At 41.6% G+C, this 16,033-nt stretch overlaps 1 protein-coding gene and 1 long non-coding RNA gene across 2 annotated transcripts in view; one reads left to right on the forward strand and one right to left on the reverse strand.

The window, feature by feature from the left end:
• kif26ba (kinesin family member 26Ba) overlaps positions 1–14,148 on the forward strand; it is a 116,654-nt gene extending 102,506 nt beyond the window's left edge. The window contains exons 24-31 of the mRNA XM_034680875.1: positions 374–1,031; positions 2,178–3,109; positions 3,320–3,552; positions 3,924–4,067; positions 4,159–4,373; positions 8,224–8,489; positions 9,417–9,567; positions 10,429–14,148. Coding sequence (XP_034536766.1) covers positions 374–1,031; positions 2,178–3,109; positions 3,320–3,552; positions 3,924–4,067; positions 4,159–4,373; positions 8,224–8,489; positions 9,417–9,567; positions 10,429–10,577 — 2,748 coding nt within the window. The 3' untranslated portion in view covers positions 10,578–14,148. The remainder of the gene's footprint in view (positions 1–373; positions 1,032–2,177; positions 3,110–3,319; positions 3,553–3,923; positions 4,068–4,158; positions 4,374–8,223; positions 8,490–9,416; positions 9,568–10,428) is intronic.
• LOC117810881 lies at positions 1,313–8,443 on the reverse strand. The gene is made up of 3 exons (XR_004630869.1): positions 8,202–8,443; positions 3,304–3,539; positions 1,313–3,098 (listed from the first exon to the last, which is right to left on the reverse strand). It is a non-coding gene; the product is annotated as an uncharacterized LOC117810881 (long non-coding RNA).
• Positions 14,149–16,033: the final 1,885 nt, after the last annotated feature.

The following is a 16,033-nucleotide window of genomic DNA, read 5'->3' on the forward strand; positions in this document are numbered from 1 at the left end:
GACTATGATTTACATATAGGGCGGATTATTTCACATACTTGCCGTGCATACAGCTACATCCCATTTATTCTTGCTATGTTGAAGAATCCCAAAGCGTTAAATTTAAAATATTGCACAATAGAGAACACTGTTAAATATCAGAACAGCTGTGATTGGGGTCATTAGGGTGAAGGCGCAGTCGATTAAACAAAATATTGAAAGTCTTTCTGATATTCAGTAAAACAGCAGATGTTGCTTTCATAAAGCAGATCTACAAGAATCATACATTTTGGTAAACAATAATAAGCAACAGCAGACTATCATTTGATAATCATTCTTTTGCTTTTCTTGTTTTTCAATATAGCACACCTAACTAGATAATGTCCTTTTATAGGTGGCCATGGCCAAGCTGCGGATCGAAGGTGAAGCCTTAGCTTCAGTCATGTCTAGCCGGGGGTCGCCCATCTCTTCCTGGATGAGTGATCTGAGTATGGGCAGTGAAGGTGACCAGTCTCTGCACAGCTTCAGTCAGTCCCAGAGTCAGCAAGGGGAAGCCCTGGCTGAACCTGAACCCAACCTTTCGTTTGGAGAGGAGGGGCTGGGGGGTTTCGACAGCTGTGGCAGCCCAAGGAGAGGAAGCCTGGAAGGAGAGATGGTGCTGTCGGACAATGGGAGCAGTAAGGGAACTCCAACCAAAGACAGGCTGAGGAAAATGCCTCCATCAATGGCTAAGACCAACATCCAGATTCTCACAGGACCAGGAAACCTCTCTCCCTTTAAGACCACTATCAGCGTGCACCCATGTATGGTGGTTAAACCCATGGTCATACAAGAACCAACTATCCTGTCCTCACCCAACAAGACCAGTTCAATAAAAGATCCCATCAAATGTAATGCACCACATTTAGCTTCTTTATCTAGTGAGATGAGTTTTGAAGACCCCTGGTTAAAGCGTGGTGTGGAGATGGGGAAGTCAGGGAAGAGAGAGGCAGAGCAGCCAAAGAACCAGGCGGGAGCAGGGAACGGAGATCACAGGAGCTTCTGCAGAGAAGGTAAGCAGGGTCTGACTGTGATGACAAATCCAACAGAAGTGTAACATCTCCCCTAGCCAATCTGGACACACACATGGACTACTACTGTAATTAATACCTTTTATTTACTGTTTATGCCAGTACAATGTTTTTACGTTTCATCATTACACACAAAAACTGCTCTGAAAACATTTTTAAAAAGTTTATTTTTCAGCATAGTAAGCTGCACTTACATAAAAAGACTTGAAAAATAACATTGTAAGAACGATTTTTGAGTTGCCAGGTTTTACACTGGCCTCTGCCTGACCTGTTGGTCATCATAAAGTGTTATTACTTTTGAAGGAAGGACTTCCTCCTAAATAAACACAAGTCTATGTTTCCATTAATTTTCTTCTTTTGCCCTTCTAGAGAGCAAGGTTAAGCTTCAGTGTATTAGCTTTTAAAAGAAAATTTAACTAAGTGGTAGAAATATTAAACGTAGGAATTTTCAGAAGTGATTAATTTACTAGTTGTTAACATTTTAACACATTTAAACTCTATCTTACCAACTAGTATAGAGGTAAGAAAGACTGTCAAAACTGTATCTGCAGGTTAACAACAACAAATTGGTTTTCTGAGTGCGTCTAAGCAAACAAAGCTGGCCCCACCAGCCTTTGGTCCTCCTGATAGGTTAATCACTACAGGCCCGTGGTGGTAACGCATTGGTCCTGGTTATATACCAGTTTAATCAGAAACAGCCTACACACAACTTTATCTCCATTTTCTAGATAAATACTGCAAAACTGCGCCGGAGATGCCATCTGTGCATGTTTATATCTGGATAGTAGAGCATTATAGCATTATGTCAGTAGCCATTTACCTGAGCTACAACCCTCTCAACCCAAACCCTGGTCTTATTAAGGCTAGGTCACTTGCTCATGGGAACGACATACATATGTACATAACATATAATTCTGATGCATTTTGCCGCTCTTTCCTCCAGACTCTTCTAGTTTAAGTGCACTCACTCTCAGGTCTATCTTTTCACACTATCTTTATCTGTCACCTGCCTCCTTCACTGTACTCTGATGGTACACACAGATGGACTGTTGTTTAAAGTGAAATTACTTTCTTGTCTTTTTGAATAACCTTTATCTTTGCTCTTATTCACTCTGCTTCCATCATCAGGTGGGGATCATGGCAGCTCCAGTTCAGGTGGCGAGGTTGTGTCATCTCCAGATTCCTTTAAGCGAGTGGTGGATGGCTGTGAGATGGTTGCTGTTGTTGCCCAGGGAGACTGCCTCACTAGTATCTACAATGCAGACATCCACCGCACTGCCAGTCTTCCCCGAGGCTGGCACCGTCTTAACCGCCATGACGGCTTAGACAACGGAAATGAGTATCGTAACCTTGGCGTCACAACTTCTACTCCCTGTAGTCCCCGTTCCACACTCGACCGCAGAGGATCAAATGGGAAACAGGGCTTCTTCTCCCACAAGAAGGGGGGAATACCACCTCTTCCACCTGTACGGAAGTCCAGCTTGGACCAGAGGAACAGGGCAGCCAGTCCTCTCCACCATCTATCATCTCTGAGCTCAGTAGATGATGCTGGGATGTCAGGATGTGGCCTCGCAGGTAACGCCAGACAGCGGGGCTCCAGCATCGACAGCAGCAGACTCTTCAGCGCCAAGTTAGAACAGCTTGCGAGCAGAACCAACTCTCTGGGTCGGGTCCACAATTCCCATAGTGGTTCCCACCACTATGACTGTTTCTCTCTGGAGAGGGGGGGCAGCCTGAGAGGAGGAGAAGGAGGAGGAGTGAGGGGGGACAGCACCATGCCTCGCACAGGGCGCAGCCTGACACGTGCTGGATCAGTGTCTTCTCCTACTGGAGGCCCCAGTAGTCCTAGCTTCAGTGCCAGTCCCAGTCCAAGCAGTGCTCCACAGTCACCAGCCAAAAGCAGCGGCCAGTCAAAGATCTCAGCAGTCAGTAAGCTGCTGATGACCAGCAGTCCCAAAGCCAGGAGTCTGTCTGCCTCCAGCACCAAGACGCTCAGCTTTTCCACCAAGTCTCTGAGCCAAGCTTCCAGCCGGAGCTCCAGCCTTCCTCCTAATGGAAAGGTAAGAAGGAATTCATCACTGTTAATAAAAACAGTTTTAACACCTGTAAGTTGCATGTCATCCCTCATCAGAACCTGTATTAACCAGCGTCAAACTTTTCGTTTTTGCATAAGAAGACATTTTATTGCTGTGAATTATCAAATGCATGAAATTTAAGGCCGTCATGGCCTCAATCTTTCTCTATCCACTTAAACCTTTATGTTTCCTCAGCCTCAGAGTTCAGTCCAGGGCCCAGTGCAGCAGCAGGGACCTTCCACTGGATCCTGGTCTACCCAGTCTTTGAGTCGCAGTCGAGGGGGAAGCCTAGCTGCCAAGCTGCCTCTCAGGGCCGTCAACGGCCGCATCTCAGAGCTCCTCCAGGGAAGTGCAGGCTCCCGTTCCAGGAGTCATGCCCAAGGAGGAGGCACAGATCCAGCAGAGGATAGAGGAGCTGGAGGAGCAAGGTCAGGCAGTTTGACTTTTTTTAATTAGACGTTTCAAGCATATCATTCAACAAGATAATTGCACCAAGTGCATTTTAAAGCCTGTAATACAAAGGGAATTCATTACACAACACAACACAAATATGATGGGCAACCAAGTTTGAGATAATCATCAAAAACAGAGCTGGCATCATAACTCAGAGAATACTGATGGTGTGAGATGCAAACTTTAAAATCTGCAGTTCAACTTTTGATGGGACTTTTGATGCAGTCATTGTCTTTGCTGCTTACAGTCATCTATAATAAAAATGAGAAATGCTATTATAACTTAATTCAAGAAGGACCAGTTAATTATGGTTTATATATATGTCGCCCATTTTTCCTGTTCACAGTGGAGGGGGAGCTGCAGCAGGCAGTGGAGGCAACCAGGGAGAGGAAAGAGCAGCAGTGGTCCAAACACTTCCCTCTCCCTACAGCAAAATCACCGCTCCTAGAAAACCTCACCGCTGCAGCAGCGGCCATGCCAGTGACAACAGGTATTGCCTAAACTCACTGAGAAATGTTTAAATCGAGTATCTTCTTTTTTTGATTTGACCTTTAACTGTGATCCTACATTGCCTCTAACAGCAGTGTACTGAGCGGTGAGCTCCCCCCGGCCATGGGGAAGACGGCCTTGTTTTACCACAGTGGTGGAAGCAGCGGTTATGAGAGCATGTTGAGAGACAGCAGTGAGAACACAGGGAGCACCTCCTCAGCTCAGGACTCCCTCAGTGAGCACAGCTCCGCAACCACCTCCTCAAGACGGAGCTCCAAGAGCAGCAAGAAGAGCAGGAGCAACACAGGTCACAGTTTTAACCTTAACAATAGCTTCAAGTGCATTTTTCACTTTTCACGTCAGTGTCCGTCAAAAATTGAGCAGACAGAAATGTTTTCCCTCTGATTGATGACATTGTTAACATCACAGGGTCACATGTAATTTGTGTTGACATTTTTTTTTTACAGTTTTAGAAGATAAAATAAGGTACCTATGCATGTCTCAGGAAACTTAAATCAAATATTTAAAATTCACATAGAATATCAAAATGAAATGTGTAATCAAGCTTCAACAAAAATCTGAGTGAAAATAAACATCCACAACTATGAAAAAACTCGGTTCAAAAGCAGCTCACGAGTGAGAGTTCACAGCCTGCATGTTTGAGCCGTCCGACTCTGAATCTAAAGACATAAAACCTCCAGAATTGGAAAATTAATCATTTCAAATGGTCTCTGGGTGCTGGTTTACAAAATACTTCAGAATCAGGACCTATATAATTTATTAGTTTTATTATCTAGTCTTTTCTTACCTCAAATGTACATAAGGTACTGTTTATGACCTCTCTTTACAATAAAATGTATCAGAAATGTCCCTTACATTATTGATATTGGTCATGGCAAACAAGAAATTGTTGGTATCCAGTGAAAAAGAATCACTGTGTGAACCCCTGAGCAGTACAATATGATTGTGATCCAAAAGACACTTCTGTGAAAGTCTGAAACTACAAACCCCCAGTGACTAAAAGAGCACAAACTCAGCAGGATCTAATGACATCTGACTCATGGTTTGTGTCAATTAACAAGTAATAACCTTCTTAGAGCCCCTGTGAGGAGTTATGAAACAGACTGAAATTAATAATGGTTCCTCTTTATGACCTACAAAAGCAAATGAAACCATCAAAAATGAGAGTGTCCATTTTTAAATATTTATTTTTAATGCATGCAACTACTGGGGGTTCTGAAGACAATGCTTTTGTATATGACAGTTTTAACAGGTAACGTTTGACTGTTTAAAGAAAGCAGGATGAGTTCTGTCTGAAAACATGACATGTACAGAACAAGATCAGCCAAGAGATCAGAGGTACGTCTTTGTCTGCAGGGATCTGCAAAATTGACACAAATGAAAGTTCCTCAAAGGAGCTGTAACCATCAAACATCAGTTTAGTTCATCAACAGTGTTCAGTGGAGTTCAGCTTTTTTCTTGTACTCATTCATTGCTTTTAGAGCTGAAGAACCCCTACATTGTTATTCTATAATGAAATTTGGAGCGGTAAACATGGTGAAATGTAATCAGAAGACTCATAAACCTTATTGAAAAATAATGACAAAGCTAAGAAAGTAATAAGAAACTGAGAGACCTCTATGGGATAAATCTGTCTGTGAAAAGTCACAATGAAAAAGAAGAGGTAAGGGGAAAGTGAAGAAAGCTGTGACTGCAGAAGGTGCCAGGTAGGAAAGGTGACCCTGACCACCCATCTGTGAAATGGTAAAAGGAATCTGCTGGTGTGGCTGTAATGAATATATATTCACCAGCACACCACACAGAGAGGCTGCTAATGTGCTCACCAAATCACACTTTACTGGTTAGCCAGGAGGATGGATATGTGCATAAAATCAGATTGGACGGAGTCGGCTCTTCCTGGTGTGTTTAAATTGGGGTAACCTTTTCCAGAGGTGTGTGCAGCGTGCAGCCTCACCTCACCGTGACATGTGAATTTACTTTCATTTGCCTCTAACCACAACTGATTCTGTGCTACCGAAAGGGTATACATTCTATTTTTGTTGCACATGCTCAAGAGAAATAGAATTCAGCCCCAGCTCAGTGACACAGAGATCTAAGAAGATGTGCAAAAGGAGGTGACGACAGAAATGTCAATCATTTCTATCAGCACTTGATTTCCATTTGATTCATTTAGTAGCTTCCCACATTCCTCCTGTATGTCTCTGCCTCTGCCATTTTTTAAAATCTTTTCCCCTCATGCATTATCCAACTCATTCGTCAAACTCTGTCCCCCTGCACCTTCTCCTCCTTTGAGACCCCCATTCTTTCTCTGTCTACATTTATTCCACTTCCTCTGTAATGAAATACAAATGTCTCTGCTTGACCTACCAGGGCCACATTGAGACCAAAAGACAGCTGCAACCTTATTAAAATCCCCAGTTTCTCCCATACCTCTCCCGCACACCTTATCTCTCACCCCTTGGTGAAATTGATAACTCTCATTCCTGACGACACGACCAGCAATTTCTATGCAAAGCACGTATGCATTTACAGTCTGAGTGCGTGTGATCACTCTAGCATGGTGGGCAGATTAGAGAGTGACCTGCTGCTCCTATCTGTGAGCCTCATAAACAGAGACGAAACTTTTTATCTCGCTTCACACTCCATTATCTATTTCTCTTTCTACTTTTTTGATAAGTCAATACTTTTCTTTCATGCTTTCCTCTCTGCCTCATGCTTTAGTGATTCAGCCGTCACCTTCTCTCTCCTCTCCCTCCCATCATCTCTTCCCTTAGATATTCTGACTATTTATCCATGCACTATCTTCCATCTTTTTCCTGTGAGATATTTATTCGGATGCAAAGCAAACTAGAAAAGGATGAATTAATAAATTAGCCCAAGTACCTCAAGTTTGGCTGTAACTATTATGTTGTTTTGGATTCAGGAGAAACACAAGTGCTGCTAAAAACAAGTTTCTCCTGAATTGCCATTTCTAAAGTTACGTGGGTATGTGGATGCATTAAAATAAGAGTATTGTTTCACCACTTTTTGAAACACTCAGTGATTTTCTTTCAGAGGTTTGATGAAAGATTAATGCCATTCTCATATTAGTAGAGCTACAGCGAGTTTGCTAAGCTGCTCGCTTAACTCAGCTTAGAGACAAAATAGCTGACTGCTCTGTAACTAGTTGTTTATATATCATTATCATGAGCGAAAGGGCTAAGCTACTGAGCCAACCTGCTGCTGTCAGTGGCACTATACTGGACATATACACATACAGACTTTCTATCTGATGTTTGGAGGGAAATACACTGAGCGTCTTTCCAAAGACCACAAACAGTTCATCTAGTGGTAAAAGATTAGAAACAAAGTACATCCTTCTAGTAATGACTAACAGGCTAAAGAGACTGATTTGCTAGTTTTGTAAGCAGGGTATATTTTTAATACTGTGGTTTAGTAGTCAACTTGAAGGCTTTTTGGTCAGTTGAAGGACCCCATCAATCAAATCTGATTGGACTTGGGTTGGCCTCACCTGGTCATGGGCTTGGAGTGGGCCTCTAAGTGGGACTCACATGTGCAACCCATATTGCTATACATGATCCATTTAGCAGGGAATGGGTACTGGATGGGTTCTAAGTAGGCTAAATTCAAACATTGTAAGCTCTGTGTGGAGCCCAGCGAGGGCCCTTCATCAACCTATGTAGGCTAACACATGTGGGGTTTCCATGGAAACAGAGGACAAAATTGGCTGTGTCCCAGTTGGGTATCCCATTTATGCCCCACATGGAAGTGCCAGCTTTGATAGTTTTCTTTTAAATATGATGAAGAATAGCTACTTAGAAAACAATCAGCTCATTACAAAGCACCACAATGCATCACTGCAAAGAGTTAAAATAACACCTACTGGTACTCAGGGTGACTGTGTCATATGTGTCAGAGCAAAAAGTGAACAATAGGAATAAGCAATGCTATTCAGGAACTGAATCTGAGAGTTCAAAGGCTGTAATAAATATGCTGGAACAACTTAAATCTTGACATGTGTATTTGTCCGATTTTTACTCAGTGTAGCACCAAATATGTCTCCAGATCTGGAAACACTTAAACAGCAGTTACATTTAAAACTATTATTACTAACCTTAATCTTAATGTTCTTTCAGGTCTCCAGCGTCGCCGCCTGATCCCAGCACTGACCTTGGACTCTTCATCCTCCTCACCCTCTCACCGTTCCTCCAAACAGACCATCACCTCCTCTTCTTCCTCCTCCTCAAGCCCAGGTGCATGCTGGGTAGATGGCCCTCTTGGTCCCCCAACTCCCTCAAACCTCCGGGCTGCAACTGCAACAGCAGAAACCTTTGAGATCAAGGTGTACGAGATAGATGACGTGGAACGCCTGCAGAAGAGGAGAGACAAAGGAGGGAGCAAGGTAAGAGAAATAGGTGCAATAAGGCTTGCTGTAAAAAGAGGGCAAAACAGAGTATGATGGAGAGTCTTTTGAAAGAAAAGCAGTAAAAGATTTAGGAAAAGTGAAAGTGTGTGGATAATTTATTGTATAGTGGTGTTAGAGTGAGGGATGTAGGGAGTGAATTAAAGAGGGTGCAGGGCCAAGGAGCAGAAAAAGAGGCCCAGAGGGCAGGAGGTATATTGCACTTGATGTCAATAAAATTGATATGATGAACAGTGGATGGGGGACACATTAAAAAGCAATATGTGCCCTGTTTGACTACTGCTGGAGGAGAGCTAGAGGAGGCAGGAGAGAAAAAAAGAAAAGTGAGAGGCTTTTTTGAGCAACTCCATGTGTCAGAAACCAACAAGTTTTAAAATACAACAATGAGAATGTTCACATAATGGATGAATCAGTAACTAAACTACCTTTTTTTTCTGCGTAACATTTGCCTCTGTTTTAATGTTAAGGTAGAACTTTAGAAATCATTAAAATATCTGAAGTGTTAGCAGAATACAGATCACAGAGTGCTACTGTATAACTCGTGAAATTGTTGCAAATGAATGCATACTGAAGGTTTGAGTTTTCACTGTTAAACCTTTATGTATTCAGGGAAGGGAGCATTGTCAGTTTTGGGGTAGAGGGTAGGAGAGGAAACCATGAAATATAGATTTTCCCTGCAGCGGCCTTAAGAAAGCCACTTAACCCCCGACTGCTCCAGTGAAGCCGCTCGCTGTCCGACAGCACTTGACTGCGGTCACACTAAGAGTCGATAAGGGGCCAAGGTGTGTAACTGAGTGAATGCCAAGCAGGCGGCTACAGAGAGCCACACATGTTTTACGACACACTCCTCTGGATTAATAAATGTGAACCATCTCTGTCTGTCTGTCCTGTGTGTGTGTGTGTCAGGAGGTGGTGTATATCAGTGCCAAGCTCAGGCTGCTGGAGAATCGTCAGCAGAGGATCAGTGAAGTCCGAGCCAAGTACCAGTGTCTGAAGAAGGAGCTGGAGCAAACCAAACAGTACCTGATGCTGGAGCCACACAAGTGGACCACTGAGTGTAAGTGGGACTGTGAGAAATCAGGGAGTCTGTGTGTCAGAGAGAGACAGACGCATGAACTATAGGTGTGACCTCAGGTACGCTCTGTCACTGAACGCAGGACTGATGTTTCCCTAGACCCCGAGAGGCTTGTCCTGATTATCAGAGCGATTCGGGGATTAAGAATGAGGGAACAGTATAATGTGATCATTCCTTTACCTTTCTAGTGCTGACCACTGGCAGTAGACTAAAAGTGAAAAAGTGTCACACACCATGGTTCCACATGTAGATTTCTTTAGCAAATTAAAAAAACAACATATGGAACCAGAGTGTGTGACACTTTTCACTTTGAATCAATATGGTTAGCCACAGAGAGAATCTATCTTATCTCTACCCCAGCTACATCATTAGAAGCTCCACCCAGAATTGTTTCTACAGATGCATACCCAAAATGAGGTGGATAAAAAGATTACATCGAGGCATTAGTCTGCGTCTATTTGTTGCTTGCAGCACAAAGCCCATTGGCTGGTTCACAAATATGTAGTTTAATTATAGCAAAGCCTCAGTAGACCCCTAGAACAGCTGAACACTAATGTTTTATCAGCGTTTTACACATAGTGGTAGGATTTGCATTTGTTGGGAATTGATTCCAACTGTGATTCACACACAGTTGACTCTCCAGTGAGTAATGTTGGGCGTCAGAACAAGGTGTATGAGATGAAAACAAAGCAACCGTGTCCATGCTCGTTGTAATAGTGTTTGAAGAATTTTTGGACAGCAACAAAGCTCCATGGTACAGAGTAATCAGAACGTATCTACACAGACCATTTATCATTTAATCACATAATCATCAACCTTCTCTGCCTGTCTATCCCTGTCCAGTTGAACTACAGCAGGTCTATGAAGTGGACTCACTGGAGTATTTGGAGGCTTTGGAGACAGTGACGGACAAACTGGAGACTAGAGTCAACTTCTGCAAAGCTCACCTCATGATGATCACCTGCTTCGACGTGTCCTCCAGACATCGGTAGAGGGACAGAGGGGAGAAGAGCTGGAGGATGGAGAGACAGACACAGCTAGAGATTTCGACAAGTAACCCTTTACTCCCTGATCAATGAAATGTATAAAAAAAATCTCCTATAAAAACATCTCATTAGACGTCTGAATAGTTAGTGGAAAGGACAAAAGGATGGAGTGACCCCTTGATCCTGCACATCATCCTTGTGTCTCCTTCAGATGTAAGTAGGTAGAAGGACAGACGGAAAGAGAGATGAAGGGATAAAGGGAGATATCTCAGATGAATCTGCAGATTATTTTCTCTGGGCTTGGAAACAATTTCAGAGACATCATCTACTGGACGAGCTACTTTGATTATGAATAAACATGGATGTCCAGAGGAGTAGACAGATGGTTCTGTGTCTGAAAACAAACATCAGACTCAACAAGTGAAAAGGGAAATGAATAATTGGACTGCTGAGACGCTTCGTAGACGGAGCTGGACATTTAGGAATGTGTGGAGAGGAAAGGAGTGGGAACAAAAACTGCCATTTTTTAAACTACAAAAAGATGAAGAAGAGGTGAAGGCGAAGAGAGGAACACTTTCTCATCCCCCAGCATTTTACAAGAGTACTTTAACACAGGAGAAACCTGTTGTCTGTAAATACAGAGCGCTGACTACGGAATGACCTGGTGTTATTGTGCAGTTAATAAAAGAGACCGCCCAAGAGAAAGACTGGAGGACAAAGAAAAATGATTTAGATAAGTGCCTTGTGAACATTTCAACAATACCCAGACCAGTTCTCTTCTCTCGATTTGAGTACATGCAGTAAGTACGGTGCTAGCATAGAAAAATAACCACACATGTTCAATGTCCTTGGAAAAGCTTTGAGCTTATAGCCATTTCTAAATAGGATGTTTTATTGTGGGTCAGTGCTGTGCTCTATGATGAACAAATTAACAGAATGTTTGATGCTCTTTAGAACAATGACAAAAGATGGGACAAAGTTTGATCTGGAAAAAGACCCACTGAACACTAAGACTTATACCAGTTCTTTAAAATATATCAAGTGTTGCAAGGACCAAACTTGAATATGACCATGATTTTCCCAGGACACAGAGATATGTGGTTTGGAAAAAAAATTCTCTTATGCTAGTTTTATTGTGCTGTTGTGTTCACCTTGACTCACAAAGAAAGAACATCTGACCCTCTGGGGAAAACATACAGTAGTTTTTTCCCCCCTTAAACTGACGTGAAGACTTTTTCATGTTAACAAAGCAATGAAACATGTGAGTCACATACATATGGAAATGAAAAATGTTTTTCTCCAATCCAGCGTCTAGTACATCCATGGATTGACTGCCCGTCAGACTGACTGTCTGTTGTTTGTATCCGTGTTATTCTGCTCTATTCTAAAAGAAACTGAATGATTTGTCAATGTGTGTGTTTTATAATAAGGTATCCTTTTTTATTTGAGTGCAATGGGACCATGTAGAGACTGTGTACGATAGCAGGATTATGAAGAATGGTAAAAGAGGTATTAGGGAGTAATGAGGCATAAGTCCATTGAGATACAGTCTTTAAATGTGAGCTGTATATTTGGAACAAAGTCAAGGATTAAGACTGAAAATACTTTCTAAAGACTTCAATTCTGGTTTAAAATAAGCTATTTAAAAAGTTCCTGTAGTGTCTTCTTTTGAAGGATACAGAAATTGAGTGACAAAAATATGTATAAAAAGAGAAATGAAAGAGAACTAAAGAAAGACAAGGACGACGACCAAACTAGACGATCTCTGCCTGGTTCCATGTTTAATGGAAGGATAGTAACTCTTACAATTTGTTAATATTATTATCTATGGTGCTTGAGATGTTTATGATATAAATGTTTGTACAATTATAAATATATAAAAGAGCCTGTTTCCCTCTGAAAGACAGAACAATACCCTTCGAATGCTTCTTATTCATCGCTGCCATCACGTCTGTTTTCAACCTCATCACCTTCTCTTCTCAATGCCTTTTACCCGGCAAGCAGAGAGCATTCTGGGAGATCCTGTATGTTGTTTGAAAGGAGGAACAGACACCGACGGACTTCACAGGAATGGAAATGATAATGATATTGGTATGATTTGTCAAAAGCATTATGATCCTTACAAAACAAAGTCTTGTCTAGTGTGACGCACAAGCAAACATGACTTTATGTTGGGATGCTTCTGTCTGCTGTGCAAAGAGTTAACAGTCATCCATCTGCAGTGACACATTTGAGATAATCTGGCGACAAATACCCTAGAAACCAAGATGCTTTTGACAGACTGGACCGATGAAGTGTTTCTGCTGGAGGCACATCTCTGATGGCCTCCATTCACCGTGCCAGTTATGAATGAAGGTTTATTTATTTGAGCTCAGGAGAGCAGATTATCAATGTTCTTATTTATTTACACCTTATGATCTTAAGAGTTACTATGCATTTAAGTGAAAGAAAAATAACTGTACAGCCACACAGTGTCATATATAAATATATATTCTGTACACATATCATATATACGCTCATTTTGATTTTATATATTTTCTGTTGATTTAGTTGCTCCTGTTGTTACCTGTTGGAGATTGTGATGGGTTTGGGTTTCCTAAAACATTCACAACCCGGGAACTGACACTGCTCCAGCACAATAGCTTAATACACACCTTGTAGAGAACGTTTTTTAAAAGTGATGGAAAACTAATTAGCATGAAAACAACTGTGTTGTTTGAATATTGCAAATATTTTCTGCCTGGTGTAATAAGCAGTGGATGTTTTTGGGAGCCCAAACTTCAGGATGGGCTTAACAGCTAGATTGAAGATGCTGTGGGTGAGTTTTTTTTACCCCCGATGTGTCACTGCCAAATTTTCCGTTGCGCACTTTATAATTCTCGCAATAATTGTGACAAAAACCTGAGTGTTTGTTGGCCCCATATAATAGCTGATTGAGACCTTACATGTATAATAGTTCCTCTTATCATCAGGGACAATCACACTTAACATATAGGCTTATGAGGTGGTTAAGAAACAGTTCTTCACTAAATAATGTTTATCAAATCAGCCTGAAGATCAAAAAAACATGAATAAACAAACTTACCCGTATAAGGTCACTTTTTTTGCAAGAGTTATAAAGTGTTATCTGAAAAAAATGACACACAGCATCCTAAAGTTCTTTTGTGTTGACTTACAGTCAGACCACATTCACAGAAACATTGTGCACATGCAGTACAATACTTACAGTTCTGATCTGATGTCAGACTGCAGGTCAGCAGCTGGAAAATCTTAACACAACTAATAAAACCCAGTTTGTGTCAGTTGAAAGTGCCAATCTTTGAACTGGAAGATGAGTTATTTTCTGGGAATATTAACCAGGCGCTCTAAACATGATCAGTGCAAACCAGAGGACATGCAGTGTGAGATTTCCACTGTTGCCGTTTTTCTCCATGACTCAAAATAGCATTTGAAATGTACTCAGCAGATGAGCTGTTTCTTCAGTAATGTGGTCTGACACAGTGTGTTGGTGGTCTGACACAGTGTGTTGGTGGAAGAGCAAGATGGAGGGATGTAAATAAAAAAATGTACCAAAAGAGTTGCACATTTGAATCTTGATTCTTCCAACAAAGAATAGCCAACAAAGTACAAGCTACACACCACAGTCCTCAGTAGAATTGAAACTACAGACTGATTATGTCATGGAAACCATGTTGATCACTGAGAGTGGGGAGATGGACAGGAGTGTTTATTGTCAGTGACCAGCCTGACTCTTTCGCTTTTCAGGAGCATCAATTTAATCACTCTTTTTTAAAGAAGGTGATCGAGGCACTAAGGCCTCATATTTATAAGATATGAAAGGTACGAGATTATTTTTTGTCAGCTGTCCTTCCTGAATATGCAAGGACAACTGTGTTGCTTTAAACCTAAATTATGTATTTGCCTTTTTGTCCAGTGCAACAATTTGCTCCTTTTTACATGAACTTGCTCATGGAAGCCTTAAATTGAATTACAGTGTTGACAGTCAACATCCTAAAATAACGTCTTTGCACACACAACATTTCAACTACTGCTGGAAAATTACTTTTAAGCAATGTCTTCAAAATTATCATTTCCATCCTCTTCTCACTCCTTATATAAACAGTTTATCAAAATTACAAAACAATTTTGTGTTAGCCAGTTGAAACTCGTTGAAACATTCTTGGATGTTCAGACCTGATTTTACACTATTTTTCAACCGAATTTCATCATTGGAATCACAGCTAGTGCTCTTCGGGTCATGTTAGCTATGCTTCTGTTAGGTGTCACTCTCTAACTTCTTTTAAATTCCACAGGATGAAACAGGACAGGTGGTCTGTCTCTCTCCTTGTTAACATGTACAGTATATGAGCCCATTTCAAGGTAAAGACTTTTCTACATGGTGTGCTCCAGGGTAAGGAGGGGTGCTCCATGTTTGAATTATGTGCCTGTTTTGTACTAGATACTCCTCAGTTTCCAGTGTGTGAGTGTGTAAGTGTGTGTACAACGAGCCCATAGGCAGCTTTCTGGGTGACATATTGTCCTGTTGAGCCTGCTTTGATCACACAGGCTCAGCAGGGAGCAGGAAGAAGGAGAAGGAAGGAAAGGGAGAGAATTGATTAGAGCAGAGAGGAGAATAAAGGGAGCAAAAGTGCTGAAGAGGTGCAGGAAAAATAAGATGGCTGAGGATCGGGTGAACACAATAAGGGTACAGGAGAATTCAGGAAATAAGAAAGGACAATGTCATTTTTGACAAATAATATACAATAATCTCTCACCAAACTGGCTCCACAGGAAACGGAGAGACTTTAGATGGTTAGTTTGGATGTCTTGATGTAGGGTTGTATGAGAATGTCAGCAATTGTGAGTTTATTACCTGTAGCCTAGTGGATGGCCGTGTTTGGAAAAGCCTGCTTGAAAAGCTAAGACACCAGCTGTGTGGTTGTGGTTGGCAGCTAAATGTAGATAAACCACTAAGATCCCTTATAGAAAAAACAATCAAATGTATTTAGGTTGTAGAGCAAACAGACGGGTCCTTCAGAGTGGCTAAAATATTGGGCTGGCTACATAGCTTAGCCACATGTCGAACCCCAAGCTTCCTCTCCTTTGTATCCTTTAATCACCAGTCCAAGACAGCTGGGCAGCTTTCTTTTAAACCTAACAGTACTGAGCTCCATCTTGGTGTATGCGCAATAAAACAATTGCAGAAATTCATCAGCATTCCCCAAAACTTCCAACTTCTGAATGAAACATGGCAAAACTGAGTTTTTATAAATCTCCATCTTGGAAAGCATTTTTGAAAACCTCAGTTTCTGCGACCTAAAACTCAGTATATGTGTGGACGTAAGGCCAAAACAAAGGAGGGCCCTTGCCTTTAGGTTGATGTTATAATGTTTTATAAAACTGAAACTTCTCGTTTGTTTCCTTCTTACTGGACCACAAACCAAAAATGACCAATTCTTTTC

The sequence above is a fragment of the Notolabrus celidotus genome, chromosome 3 (assembly GCF_009762535.1).
Source record: "Notolabrus celidotus isolate fNotCel1 chromosome 3, fNotCel1.pri, whole genome shotgun sequence".
Taxonomy (NCBI): Eukaryota; Metazoa; Chordata; class Actinopteri; order Labriformes; family Labridae; genus Notolabrus; species Notolabrus celidotus.